Raw genomic sequence first — 15,463 nt, forward strand, 5'->3', positions numbered from 1 at the left:
TCCTTAATGGCTTTGTGCTTATCTCCCTCATGAATCTTGCCTATTTAGTAGGTTAGAAATGAAAGTTAATACAAAGTAAGCACTTTGGGAGTGAGCCTTCCATCTTTTAGACTGCATTTTAAGAACAACCCTACCTCCCAAAATGGGGAAGGGGACTACTAGAGACGATCTGATTTTTACTCAGTAGCCCAAGATCAAATACACTTTTACTATGACCAATCTCAGAACAGTTCATCAGTGTAACAGATTTTGGGGCTGAGCTGTGCTTTGCACAGGTGCAAGGAGATGAGACAGAGAAGTGCCCTTTAATGTGCTGAGTCTGGTGCCCTTTCATACTCAGTTAGCTTAATTGAGCTAATAAGCACACATAAAAGGGATCTCCTGTGTATCAGTAAGTGCAGGCAGCCAGGGCACTCACAGGATGCCCTCCTCACGTGCATTGAACTGGCATCCAGAGCAGACTGGGGCCAGCCTTAGCTTTGTTGTGACCCTAGATGGATCCTTCTAAGCAGAAAAAATCCTAAAAAGTTGTGCTCTTTAGATCTACTACTGCAACAGCTACTATTCTTGAGTATTGTTTTAAAACAGACTCTTATGTTAAGGGTGAGAATTCTGAGTAAGCTTGTCTAAATGCATTAAACAAGATTTTTTTCTCTTGAACACATCATCCCAAGCCTTTTCATTTTCTCGCACTGATTTTTTAAACTGTGCCTATTTATTTGATGTGCCTTCACATACATATGTTGTGAGTGATTAATTTAAGTATAATATATATTTTATCTAATGATATTGCAGGTGTTCCTCTGCATTCTTTGAGGAAGAGAGGTCAGCATTAAAACAGAAACGGCAGAAAATCAGACTTTTGCAGCAGCGGAAAGTTGCAGATCTTTCACAGTTCAAAGATCTTCCAGAAGAAATTCCATTGCCACTTGTAATAGGAACAAAAGTTACAGGTAATTTCTTAGAAACAAACAAAATAAGCAGCCAAGTGTCTTTTGATAAGATTTTAGTAAGTCATAATCCGCTTAGTGCACATAATTGTATCAAATGTAAAACATCAAAATTGTATCAGTTTTTTGTTAGTTCATTGGAAGGTGCTTGTGAAGATTAGGTGGTATTTTTATAACAGTGATAAGGTTTTGAGGTGCAAACTTAGTATGGCTTATTATTTCTGCTGCTCAAGTTGTAAGATTTTTTACATGTCTAGTATATCTAATACATTTTGGAGAGAGGGAGATGCTTAATCTCAAAATTCTGAGTGTTGTCTGAGTTTAAAATCTGACCTAATATAAAACTTGAACTTTATTTTTCCATAAATAGAAAACTACCTGTTTTGAAACAGATACACAATTGGTATTGCAGTGTAGTTGGACATGTATGCTAAACATGACATTGCCTTACTAAAAAACCTTACACATAACTGAGGAAGGAATATTATTGAAAACATTGCACAGGTTTTGTCTAGTTTTATGACAATTTGAATTCCTCCCTCCTGTCTGATTTTGGTCCAGGTACTTTTCACTTCAGTATCTCCTATTCAAGCCATGACTGTTCATTGCATTTTTTGTGTTGGACACCATTGCCCTTAGCTCTTGCTGAAGAGCAGACATGCACCACACTGCCTCTCCTCTCTGTCCTAGACCTGTATCCTTCCATTGTGGAAGGACCTGCCTTCCACTCTTTTTTTTGCTAAATATGCAGTCATCAGAGGAGGGGTTCAGAGAGAAGTGCTGTGCAAAATCATGTGGAAATTGACTTTTGCCTGCAAAATCTGTCTGTCAGAAGGTATAGGATATGAAACAGTGGGAGTTTCTTAGACATAAGTGTAGTGCTAAGGATTAGATTAGGGAAATATTTGACTTTCAAACTTAAATTGTGTAAAAAATCGTTTAATATATGGCCTTTAAGTATATATATATGAAGAATTACTTACAAAAGATGTAATAAATCTGGTTCTGTTATTTGTATCATAGCATTGTAATGTTTGGTTTCTTGGTTCTCCTGTTGCTCTTTTCAGCCCGTTTGCGAGGTGTCCATGATGGTCTGTTCACTGGACAAATTGATGCTGTAGACACTCTTAATGCTACCTACAGAGTGACTTTTGACAGGGCAGGTCTTGGAACACACACAGTCCCAGATTATGAAGTTCTTGTAAGTATTAATGACACAGTCTAAAAGTAGCTGTAATAAGAAAATGAAATTTAAAAATCTACAATGATATGCTTTAATCAAAAATAAGAAATTACACCCAGGTGGTATTGTCATAAAGTAGAAACAAGCATAACAGATGCATGGGAAATTCCAGGATGATAAGATTTTACTGTTCATGGTTTTACAGAACAGGATAACCCTCTATGATTAAAGCAAAATGGCACAGGGTGGAATAATTTACTAGACCAGCTGTTGTAGGCTGTTACAATAGCCTGAGTTCAATATGAATAAATACAATGAGTAGTATAAGATCTCAAAGAGAATTCTGCAATGAGCTTCTGCCAGGATTTGCAGAAAATGTTCAAGAAAACCTTGTCCCTTTTTGATTTCCCAAAGTCGGGGAAGGGCTGTGGGAGTTGGAAACAAGTATTATGCGTTGACTGAACTTGATTTTGCAATTTCTTGTGCTAATGAAGCTACCTGGGAGGATGTTGTTTTGGTCAAACAATTGGAGATTATCTCCCTGGCTCCTGCCAGGCAGTCCAGCCCAGACTGAAAGATTTCTGGAGGACCTCCCTTTCTTTTGTATCTTGTGTGGTGTTGCATCTACGTAATATTTCTAGTCTCTGTCATGTTCTGAGTTTGGATCCTCTGCTGAGCTCCTGTTGTGATTTTCCTGCCAATGGTATTTTTGGAAATGTTCATGCAGGTTTTGTTTGATGTGATGCCAGAACACTTTAAAAACTCCTAGGCCAAAAGCAAAGCGTTAATCTTTTCCTGCTCTTGGGTTGGGGCTAGTCCAGATAGGCACGGCTAGTCCAGATCCCAGAAATGAATTACGTGTTCCAAAAGGGTAAAAATTAATCATTGATTGATTAATTATATATATCCTTAATTTCCCTTTCCCTGTCCCTGTCTGGCAGAGTAACGAGCCTCATGAAACCATGCCCATCGCTGCCTTCGGACAGAAGCAGCGGCCTTCGCGCTTCTTCATGACTCCTCCCCGATTGCCCTACACTCCTTCACTCCAGTCTCCAATCACAGTAAGTTACTTTGTTCAAGGGGTGTTAATCACTGAAGTGTTTTTTTGATACATGTTGAAGCTGTTACCTTAAAAAGTTTTTGAGATTCGTTTTCTGACGTTATTTAGCATGATCAAAATTTTAGCGAAACCCTGTGAGAGGAAGGTATTCATTTAGATGTTTTATCCTTTATAGGACAGTGATCCTTTATTAGGACAATCTTCATGGAAAAACAAAATTTCAGGCACAGACAGTGAAACACTAGGAGGCTTTCCAGTAGAATTCCTCATTCAAGTGGTAAGTATTAACTGCAGCTCTTAATTTTGTTTTTATTGTCCTTTTGTGTTTATTCTGCCAATTACTCTGCAGTTCAATGACCTGTTAATTTATGACAAGTATGGTAATAGCCAAATTAACTTTTGAAGTTTTTATTCCCCCCTTCTTAATTTTTCACTTGTTTATAACCTCTGAAATATGCTGCTTTTTGGAACACAGAGGTCCTCAAAAGTGTCTTATTTTCCCAGATCCCTACCATTTTTTATCTTTAAAAAAAAGTATTACTTGTATGTGCAGACTTTAAGACTTTTTATTTATTTAAAGTATAGTTGCATTGTGCAAAGAACGTTTGTCTATATACATTATGATATATATTTTATGTTATATAATGTTCTGCCCTCTTGGAGAAGAAAAGCAACACTCATTTCCATGCAAGCAAACATTCATTTTATAGATACTACACAGAAAATCCTTTTTTCTTCACTTTTACAAAATAATTTCTGAGTGGTTTTTGTGTACTAGTTCAGAAGAGCACAGACAAGTAATGTTAGGAAGCTGAGGCTCACTGAATATTAAAACACATTGGAGCATTTTCCAGGATGGTGGAGGAATGTAATTGCTCATGTTGGCTTAGCTTAAGATAAGTGATTGAAGTCTTTAACAAGGAAAGCAGTTTTGAACATGCCAAAGGAGATTGGAATGATTCATGTTTAAAATATTAAGAACTGAGAAATAAAATGTCTCTCAGATTTTAAAGTCTGTGTAATTGGTCAAATGAATAAATTTGTGTCAGAAGCTCACATGACACACTAACATTTGGGCCATTCAACGTAATGAATTTTGTTTGACAGTATCATCTATTCAGCTTTTTTAGAGGAAACTTGTATGAAGCTGATTTTGAAAAAGGTGGCATGGCATCTGGATTAGCTAAGAAAATTTAAAGTAGATGTAGTTGCTATAAGATTAATTATAATCTTATAATTTTAATTATAAGATTAGGTAAAATTGAAATACACAAAAGATACAGTCTTTATGCAGCTAAACTGTATCTGCAGCTGTCCCATTTGAGTCACGGGCTATGATCAGTGGGACTCTGTAGCTAAGGTGTATTGAGCTTTACATCTACTTAGTACATCAGATTCATCTGTTTATGATTTTGTTTCTCCATTTTAAATATGAAAATGTGTAATTTGTCAAGTCACATGTGGTTGTATGTTACTACTCAGTGTAAGGAAATTTGAGTTTTACAAGTATAGGCCTCTTGCAAATGGTGGCATTTTACAAAGATACCACATTAATATTTATTTCTGCTTGAAGATTTTTAGAATGCTTTGAATAAAATCAATCCACAGATTTTTGGTGTTTGTCTATTTGAACAATTACAAAGAATCACAGGGCTTAAACATTTATTGAAGGACTTGAAGCATTGTTTTTAGGAATCAATTTTTTAATTAGAAGTTTTAGGAGGTACTGAAATTTGGTGTTGTACAATGAGACTGGTGAATGCTGATTATTGATTGTGCTGTATTCAGTCCAGATGTATTTTTATGTCAAGGGTTGCTGCTCATGATGGTTTTTTTGGCCTTTCTGATAGATTGGTACTTTAAAAAAGTCAAATCCCTTTTTCTCATTTAATGTTGATTCAGAAATTAATGGTCAAAACCAGTTTGATTCCCAGAAAACTTTCTTGAAAACTATTGCCAGGCTGTTATTTATAAGACCACAAAGAAACTATTTTATGGGAAGAATTTTGGACAAAAGAGAAAATACAGAGCACACCTCAAATAAGGTTTCAACCCAGCCCTTTATTTCTCTTATCTGAAAGTAATTTGGAGGAAGAGGAAGTGAATCCAAAGTCACATGCATACAATGACAAATAAATCATAGGAATATTCCCTTTACCTATAACTTGAAGTTTTAAGTAGACACTGGGACTTGTAACAACTATTTTAATCATTGTTTTACATTTCTTAGTTTTTCTAAATATTTATATTTATTACTACATGTTACAGTTTGACATCTGAGACTGTGGACTGATGCATTAGAAGACTGGCTCAAAAATTAACATGATATTAAGAATAAAGTCAGCAATAAATGAGTAATAATTTTTTAAAATATTTCATGCTTAATTAATTATGTGATGTATCCTTAAATATTTCATATGCTATATGGCAGGTCAGAATCGATAGATTGCATTTGTACATTCTAGACAGCATTTAAATTTGGAGGACGTTTTTTCAAGCATTCAGCTACAGCTTTTTTTATTTCCCTTCCTTCCCTGGTTCCTTTTTTGTTTCGGGGTGAAGAATTCGGTGGGAAGGCAGCCCTGCAGGACAAAGCAGATGTTGGCAGGGTCGCTGCCTGCCCGGCAGAGGGAGTGCGGTGATGCAGCACAGCACCGCAGTGACCCGGTGGCTGCATGTGGGGAAGGGAGGGATCTTCCCAACTTAAATGCACGAGGAACAATCTGAAAATGGGCACTCGATTTTTGACTGTTTTCTCATTAAGAAAATTTTGAAAATATTGCATAGTAAGTTATCACACGCTGCATTTTGAAATGCTCATATTTGATGACTAACAAATGAAATCAGAAGTGAAAATCTAAACATTCTGGTTGGGTTTTCCCTTCATTTCTTTTAATGGGGAAAAGCATTGTACTAAAAACTTGTTTCCAGTTTATTGAGAACTATAAATTGTAACAGTAAACAGGATGAGTTATGGTGAAATAGAGTTGTTAGGCAAGAATTCCTCAAGACAAATAGGGCTGAACTGAATTATAGCATTCACTGGCAGATGAAAATTGAGGTCTATGTAATAAAATGTACCCATGAGAGAAAGTTGGTGGTCATGATAGATACAGTGAAAATCCTCAGAATCAGATTATCCTGATCACTGGAATCTATCTTGGAGTAGGATGAATATAATAGAAAATCCAAGCTCATCAAATGGAGAACTAGCACTGTGTATCCTCACATGTGTCTGCCCATCAAAGTAGAAGTTAAGAATCAAATAACTTGCAAATTTGGGGAACAAATTATATATTCGACATTAATTTTGGGACTCGTCAACTTCATGAAGGAGAAGAATGTGGCAGTTGCTGGATGGTGATGACAGCAGAGCTTGACAAGGAACTTTTTGGCAGCAGTGGCAGATGGTGTACAGTGCTTTTGTTCCTCACAGGTGTTTTATTGGCAACATGAACACTTGTGTGGTATGTTAGAAACTAGATCAGAGAGACAATCCAGCTCACAAGTAACAATTTTAAACCTTTTCTTTCTTGCCCCTTCTGAATTTGTTTTTTTTGGTCATTATCTCTTCTGTGATTGGGTTCTTCATGCAAAATGCAAAGAGCGAAAATGCAAGTGCTGTCACTGGGGGACTGTACAAGGACAGGAGTGAGCAGCTGGAACTGGGAGGCTGATAACCCATGCAGTGCTGCCTCTGTGCCTCTGGCCATGGCTCACTATCCATTCATAAGATGCATCTGGCAAAATATTTGGAGTAGAAAGAGAGAAGTACTGATGCCATTTTACAGGTCTAGTTTCCTGGTGTGTCATTCAGAATACTGTTCCAGGCTTCCCGTGCTCAGACACAGGAAAGATGGCAGTGAATGGAAAAAGATACAAAAAGGGCTACAAAAGTTTAGGAGATGAAGAGCCCTTTAAGGGAATGGAGTCTGAAAAGGCTTGGGTTGTGCTTAATCTGGTGGAAGGACAGTGGAGAAGAGATGCTTTTGTTGTCTCTGAATAAACAGGGATAAATACAAGGAGGGAACACTATATTTAGCTGAAAACCAGCTTTGGCTGTTTGGCAGTTCTGAATAAATTGCTGTGAAGTGAAAAAGAATGTATTTAGCATGGAAATTCCCAGACTGTTCCTCATTAGCTGCAAGAGATCCTGGAACAATTTTCTAATTACAATTTGTGGGGGCAAGCAACCTGGCTGCATTAAGACTGAACCTAAAAATCACAAAAATGATTATATATAAGTTAGATGTGTGTTGAACTAGGAGTTTCTATTTCTCCCAGTCACATGTTTCACTGCTAGGATGCAGTTAACCCCTCTGGAATTTATGAAACCTGAAATTTTTTTGCTCTGTTTACTCCAGTAATAAAAGTATTGCTGGTTGTAGTGAAGCTAGGATTTCTCTCAGGGCCCTAGAGTATGAATAGTTTTGGGAGTGATGAGTATGTTGAAGGTGCTCCCAGTGGTTTCCACTTCAGTCTGTGAGGTCCCCAGGGCAGGAGACACAGGGTATTCCCATTACAGAAGAGGGAAATGGAAAGTCCAGAGTTATTCTGTATAAAATAGATCCAATCTCTATACCAGGGTTTACTGCAGGAGTTTGCACAAAGGGCTCAGTGGAGGGCACAGCTGAAAACTGTGTGGGGAAAAAAAGTGCAGTAAGGTGAGTGATACTGATTGTAGTATCATGACCATAACACCCTTCACTCTCCTTCAGCCTATTAAAAAAAAAAAGGTTCTTCAACCTCTAGCTGGCCATAAATCATGTTAGTCTTCCTATAGGAAATTTCAGCTAATGGATTTTAGCACTCATACATTTAGGGCACTTGGAATCGCTTTAAAAATCTCTGGAGATTCCATCATTTGATTTTTATTAATTTTTATTTCTGTTTCTTCACTTGATCAACAACTGAGAAATACATTTTAAATTATGAAAGAAACAGGTATTTTTTTTTATCTTGAATTTCTATGGCATTTCAAAACTGCTTAAGAATCTATTCTTTCTAAAAATAGTTCCTTTGTTTTAGACCAGGTTATCGAAAATCCTTATGATCAAGAAGGAACACATCAAACAATTGAGAGAGATGAACACGGAAGCAGAAAAGCTGGTGAGAATGTTCTCTTTTTTGGTTATTAAAACAGGATGTGCTTTAACAGCTAATGCAAATAAGGAGTGTAGTCTAAATAAAATCTGTATTTTGTTTCTTTTTATGACATGAAATGTCTTTATTATTTTTAAAGACAAGTCAGAGAGATCAGTTGTTTCAAATATGATTTTCCTTTGAAAGAACTGTGCTTTGGAAACTGTTTCATGTTAATGTCAGGGTAGCACGTGTCAGTTAACACATGAAGTAAGGAAATACTCTGTACCTTGAGTATTTGGAGTACAAGTTCATGTGGTAAGACATTTATACTAAAACTGTTTTGCAGATGGTTAAAGCAATTACTCTTTCAGAGATTTTTGTGTAGAAGTCTGAGTGCCCTTGACTGGCATTTAAAGTTACAGTACCACAGCAGCTACAGTGTAATTAGCAGCAGCAGCAGAATAGTTTTTCTTGCTAACTTTATCTAATCAGCAGTCCATAAATCAAAATTATAAGAGTGGCTCTTCTACCACCCATGGCTATAAATTAACTTGAGAAAGCTCTCAGTCTCAGCATTCTGCCAGCATCCATCCAGGCTGCTGTCTCTGCAGTGTACAGAAGGCTAAATATTTGTGGAGAAGAAGAAGGGAAAACAGTTGCTTTATTTCTTGAAACAACTGGGTTTTTTTTTCCGTGGATTTCTCTTTGTGCCTTCAATGATCATGTGCATGTGTGCATTCTGTTGCTCTGCTTCCTACTACCCCATCTGTCTCTGTAATTTTCTTCTCCTGTGCCATGGTGGTGTTCTTCAAAACCTTGTTATCATTTCAGTTACTACGTTATTTTTCTTGTATTTGTGTTTTAGTAACTAAACTAGATGCAAAGAGAAGCAAGATTAAAACATGTCATTGCAACCTGCAACTCTGATAATGAAAAATTACCAACTCTTCTTAATTATTTTTTTTCTGAGGTATTCGTACTTTTGCATAGATAAGGAGGTCCATAGGAATGACAGTATCCTTCCTCTAGCATGAACCTGAATGTTAGCTCAACTCTTAAGCCATAAATTACCTGTATTGTTACTTTTCTTGGTCTCCTTTTTCCACAGAATTGAAAGAGCAAAAAAACAACTGGGAAGGAAAATAAATTTGCTACATTTTAGTTCAATTGTAACCTGGCTAAGGACTTTGAGATACTTTGACATTCTTCTCTGCTCTATTTCCTTTGAAAACCAGCAATCATAAAGCAACCCCCATTACTACTCAAGGCTGTCCTGATAAAAATAGAGGATGTGATACCTTCCTATTGGCCCATATTCTTAGCCCATCTTCTAATCCTCTTTGTCCCTTGGCAATCCCATCTGTGTTTGTGCCACTGAGTATGTGTTGCTTGTCCTTTAAAATATATTTTCTTTGAACAAGAATCTTTTTCTGACTCCAGTTCACTTCAACATCAATAACATACCTGAACTTGAATAAAATTGAGTCCTTTGAGTTCATTCAGGTGAACCTTAATTGTCAGACTTTGGTAATAATTCATACATTTGTCATTTGATAATTGTTAGAGTATCACTGCTGTTTGGTTTAAAGTAATCCTTTTGTGAAGACTTCTGGTCAGTGACTGATTCAATATAGAAATAAATGTAGCTGACCAAAATCAGAAATGGTACTGAATGTAGGCCATTATTTTCTGGCAATAATAATAATAAATTTACATGAGTCAGGGGATGCCTTCAGAGAAGCTATTAATGTATACAACTGTACATTTTTTGTCTAATTTTTCTTGACATCCCTGTACTAGTCTGGGTTGCAGGCTATAAACAAATTAATGTGTACATAAACCAGTAAACATTTGGATAAAGAAGTAAAAATTGAAAGGAGGTGTAATAAAAACAAGGTAAAGGTAGTGCTGGTTGTCTCAGAGAAACATCTATATCCTTGGTGACAGAGGTGTTACCTGCTTCCCTCTGCTGAAAGCCATCCATCTCTTGTCAGTTTAGCTGTTCATCAGTGTTTCCAGGTCTTGGGTTGTGCCAGGTCAGAAGTAGTGCTGCTGCTGCTGAGAAATATTTCTTTTGTCATCACTAGCATAGAATGCCCTTAGCCTTTCCTCTCCAGCAGGGAATTCATCATTGTCTGCAGCTTTCACAGCCAAGCTGGAGCAGTTCAGTTTGCTCCAAGGGAACTGGTCACTGGAGAAGGTCTGAAAGATTTGATTTTTTTTGTGTTCCACAGCTACAGAAAGTATGCCAAATTTGTGGCACTTTCCAGTGAATTCTGAAATTATGGTGTTAGTTTAATGCACTGTTAAGTTGGTATTCAGATTTGTAAATCCCTGGAGAGCATCTCAGTGATTAGGTTTAATGGGGAACTTTGAACTGAACTCATAATTCAAATCTTTTGAGTTTTTGACCAGGATTATCCTTATGGAGGCTCTGGACTTTGTAATTTGCTTTATCTTGTGTGTGAAATCTATAGCTACAAGTTTTGCTTGTAGGAGGTACCTGTATCTTAGTCCTGTGGCTGGAACTACTGCTAGCTTTTCTTGCAAGAGGCAATTTGGAGAGGAAATTTTATAATATATTTTATGTTTTGTTTCAATTTCATAAATACCACCCAAACAATGTCAAGCTGTATTCTAAAAAGAATGTAAGAAAACAATGTAAGAACACTCTAAAAAGAGTGTAAGAAAAAAGGTACTGTATTTTGGTATTTATTCTTTTTGTGGAAAATCATGTTTACAAAATAGTGTTACAAATATAAACTCTAGTAACTTTCTTTTTTGGCAGAACTGTCAGCTATAACAGAAGGTGTGTAGCACTGAGTCATCCTCAAGTGACCAATAAGTTACAAGCCAAATGTGCCTCCCATCCTGCAGCAGAGGTGGTCGAGGCCGTATTGTCCTGTACTGTTCCTCTGCTGGCAGCAGTTTTCTGCTCAGCCAGCAGGGAGAAGCCATGCCCAGCTACTGGAGGAATAAGCAGGTCACACCACAGTAATTTTCTAGATTATTGTAGCACTTCAGGAAGGGAATAAAAGCATGGTTGTTACCTACACAGTTTCACCTGGAGTTATAAATAGTAATACTGCATTTTAATATTTTGTGTGTTAACATTTTTCTATTTCACACCAGGATTTCAAATATCTCAGTATTATTTTCAAGTGAAAGTTCCTTTTGATGAGTTCAAAATCTAGTATTGGATTAACTTTGATATGCTTTGTGTTTTCCACAGAAATCCTATTCCATGCCAATCGGCATTGAGTTTCAGAGGAGATATGCAACTATTGTTCTAGATCTAGAACAACTAAACAAAGACTTAAATAAAGTTCTGCATAAAGTTCAGCAGTATTGCTATGAGGTAAGATTTTGCTGGAATCTCTGTGTACTTGGTGGTTTTGCTCAACCTAATTAGAAAACTTAATTTCCTGGGATAGGGAGTGGGTGGGGGTCACACTGAAATGAAACTCTTGGTAGTTGTGTTGGATTCCTTCTCTGGAATTTGAGCTGCCTTTGAGCACCTCTTTTCCTGATACCAGTGGCATATTCTTAAGTAGACATCCATAAAGAAAAAACACAGTGTACTATACACACACAAACTCTCTTTGAAATCATCTCATTTCACACCTGCACCAAACACAAAGGACATCTTCATTCTGAATTTCTGCCCTTCATACCTCTGCAGCTTGCTCCTGACCAGGGCCTGCAGCCTGCTGACCAGCCCACGGACCTGAGGCGCAGGTGTGAAGAGGAAGCTCAGGAGGTTGTCAGACAAGCAAATACCTTGTCAACAGGACAGCTCTGTGTGGAGAGCGAAAATTTAACTGATCTTGTCTCTAGACTGACAGCAATATTACTGCAAATTAAGGTAAAAAGTTTGCACAAAATAGCTTCTCCCATACAATATGTAGTATTAAAGCTCTGCCAGTTTTTGTGCTGAACTGTGAGAACATTTTTGTTTTCTTCTTCTACAGTGTCTAGCAGAAGGAGGTGATCTGAATTCCTTTGAATTTAAATCACTAACAGATTCATTAAATGACATTAAGAATTCAATAGACTCCTCAAATATCAGGTATTACTTTTTGAATATTTAATTCCTAATTACATGCTTTGTGATAGGTCTTACTGTATTTTAGAGGTGAACATTGATTATAATTAAGGGGTTTAATCTGGTAACTTCTACTTACAGGAAGGGTCCCACCTAAAAGGGGGGTTTCTTAAAGTGATTGTGAAATTAGTAGTTTTCTGTTTGAACCTCTCAGTGAAGTAACATACTAAAGAAAAAAGTTTAAAAGTGCTTAATTAATGCAGCAACAACTAGACTTTCTTGTTCTTTAGTAATTTATGACAACTAAAAACTTATTTTAGAACATTGTCAGATTTTGAAATCTCAGTGGTAGTACAAGGATTTTAAACCAGAGAACAGTACAATTTCAGTATTCTTTTAGCATGCTCTTGTCTGTAAATATCAAAAGGTGGCATATGAGACAATTAGAGGTTCTGAGCAGCTTCCATTGGCAAGATTTTAAGCCAAGAAACAGAAGAGCAGCCATATTGTGCCAGATCAAAGGCCAGTCTAGTCTTGATGGGCCATTTTTCAGCAGTTGTCATGAGCAGTTGCCTGAGGAGTCATCATAAAAATAGCAAGAATGTGGTAGCAAGAGAGTAGTGATACTTGTCTGGAGTACCCTGTAGCCTCCGGCAATTTGTGATCAGCATTTTATGCTGCTAAATTATGTCATTCAGAAAATAAATCCAAATGCTAAGTATTTTTTCATACCCTTACTACTTGTATTGCTACATAATAATGGGAGGCTGTACACGTGAATTTTTAATTTTTTTTTCCCAAAGATAGTAGGATGGCCTTTTGGTTTTAATATAGTTATTGAGAAATGTTGTTTTATAGCAATTTTCATTAGGAAAAACAAAACCAAACCTCAAACATTAGTGAAACTTCTTTATAATCAACGCTGCAAATTGCATATTGGAATTGATTCAAGTAAAGGTTGATGCACCCAGCAAAGAAAGTGATGATGTTTCCATTTCATGGCACTTATTTTGGCCATTTTAGCATCTCTTCATAATATTTTCATTTCACTAACTCTGGTCATGTTAAAACCTTACTTTAAGTGTTAAGTCAGTGACTCTTGATTTCTGGCAGCTGTGTGTGCAAGTTGTGTTTTCCCATATTTCTCTGTCAAGTTGCATTTGTATGTACTGCTCTCTGGTTCATCTGAACTTTTATGCTGGCTAGGCTCAAATCTTGGTTTTTCACTGTAGAGATATTCAGACATAACTGTTACATATGGGGTTCAGCATTTCTTACTTTCATTCTTTTTTTCTTCCCATAGCTGTTTTCAGAATAACGTTGAGATCCATGTTGCACATATTCAGAGTGGTCTGAGCCAGATGGGAAACTTGCATGCTTTTGCAGCCAATAACACCAACAGAGACTGAAAACTTCCTTCCAAGTGTACAGCAAGCAGTTCTGGAAAATCTTCTTCCTTTCTATAGGCTTCACCAAATACCCTAACTGCCAGAAGATAAGGGAAGAGAAAACCTCTCAGAAAAGACCCTTTTAAATATATTATATCTGCTTCTTAAGGAAACCAGCATTACTGGCCAGCATTACATTAGATTTCTCCATTTGTTATTCACATGCAGTAGTTTTGCTAACTGGTAATCTCTTAGTAATTGCATTGATTATAGTAAACTTGAAAGCATACTTTCATATCATTTGAACTTGGTTTTTAAAAGTTCAGATTAATTCTGCACACCTCTTGCGGTTGGATCTCCTGGTATGTTAGAAGTGCTGAAGAGGAAATGGCTCGAGTTAGTAGCCACATGGCAGGTCTTTGTTGTGTAAAGCTACACCTCTGTGCAGCTCTTCAGAGCTGCCAGGTCAGCCCTTGGGAAGCCCTGACCTAAGGAAGCAGCAGCAGGATACAGCCAGCAAACACAAGCTGTCAGCTGGAGGATGTTGGGCAGGTCTATCCATCAGTCAGTGTCTTGTTGGAACTCTTAATTTATCATAACTTATAGAAGGAATCTAATGAAGGAATATAAAAATGTAACTGTTAACTTTCCAGAAAGAGATTAGTTATGGCTTTTTCCCTGCACATGGGACAAAAGAAGTGTTTTAGGTGGTGTTTATATAAGTGACTGGTTAAACTTACTGTTTTTCCAAATTCTTTGTTTTGCACAAGTTTTAAATTAGATTGCTGGTTATTCAACAATACCCACCATATATAAATATGAGGATTTTTATAATTAAAGATAACCAGTGAGGTAAACTGCAAAAATAAGAAGTGATAGCCTGCCTATACCTTTTGGAATGTTAATCTTGTAAAAAGTGTGTATTGGTTTGTTTAAATAGTCTTGTAAAGCTTCTGTGTAATGAATTGTTTCCAGATATGGATTTTCAGAGATAGCTGTAGAGATGTTTTTGATTCTTTTAGATGCCTCATTAAATAAGGTCTTTTATATGTTAATGTATAAAGAATATGTAAACAGGATTATTTTCAATTTTAAAATTTTGTATAGTTTAAAGATGCTTCTGTATTCTGTGTTGGTATTGTGCCACTGCAAAACTTTAGTGCAGAGTTTATATTTAGCTAAATTTGTTCTGTTAATTAAGAGAAATGCATAAATCTTTTATTCTCAATGAAATTTGTAACTGAATAAATTGACCTATGAGAGTTGATATATTTCACAAAAATGCAAAATTTTTTGCAGATGGTCTCAGGTCATTTTTTTAAGAAAAGCTAATTGCTGAAAATGAAGTGTTATGAGGATGAGGTGAGTAGCTGTTTTAAAAGGTATTTAAAAAATTTACAAGGGATACTATGAAATAATGATAAACAGTAATTCAGCAGAGTTACCCAGGAAAACTTACCTCTCATAATGCAATAGAACATCCTAGTGGTCCCTGCAGTTGTTTTTGTCATTATATTACTCGTTATTTTGTGGTGTTACCATCTGTTTGATAAAGAAGACAGAGAGGAGTCCTCTCCCACCACCCTTTTCATGTAAACAGAGAAAGGTGCCAAAGCCTAATTTAAGCTACATAAGCTTAGTCAGGCAGCAAGTAATCTCTACAGCTAACTCAGGAAGAAGGAACCACCCCCTTGCACCCCTAAACTCAGGTGCCTGCTGCTCCCTCTGCTCTGATCCCGTCCTGCTGTTGGG

At 36.7% G+C, this 15,463-nt stretch overlaps 1 protein-coding gene across 1 annotated transcript in view; it reads left to right on the forward strand.

The window, feature by feature from the left end:
- Positions 1-14,996, forward strand: part of LIN9 (lin-9 DREAM MuvB core complex component) — a 38,521-nt gene extending 23,525 nt beyond the window's left edge. Inside the window, exons 7-15 of the mRNA XM_039717011.1 lie at positions 796-953; positions 2,018-2,151; positions 3,075-3,194; positions 3,369-3,470; positions 8,222-8,302; positions 11,511-11,636; positions 11,961-12,143; positions 12,250-12,347; positions 13,627-14,996. Of these exons, the coding sequence (XP_039572945.1) occupies positions 796-953; positions 2,018-2,151; positions 3,075-3,194; positions 3,369-3,470; positions 8,222-8,302; positions 11,511-11,636; positions 11,961-12,143; positions 12,250-12,347; positions 13,627-13,732 (1,108 nt within the window). The 3' untranslated portion in view covers positions 13,733-14,996. The remainder of the gene's footprint in view (positions 1-795; positions 954-2,017; positions 2,152-3,074; positions 3,195-3,368; positions 3,471-8,221; positions 8,303-11,510; positions 11,637-11,960; positions 12,144-12,249; positions 12,348-13,626) is intronic.
- Positions 14,997-15,463: the final 467 nt, after the last annotated feature.

This window comes from Passer montanus, unplaced genomic scaffold (assembly GCF_014805655.1).
Source record: "Passer montanus isolate IOZ18808 unplaced genomic scaffold, ASM1480565v1 scaffold37, whole genome shotgun sequence".
In the NCBI taxonomy this organism is placed as follows: Eukaryota; Metazoa; Chordata; class Aves; order Passeriformes; family Passeridae; genus Passer; species Passer montanus.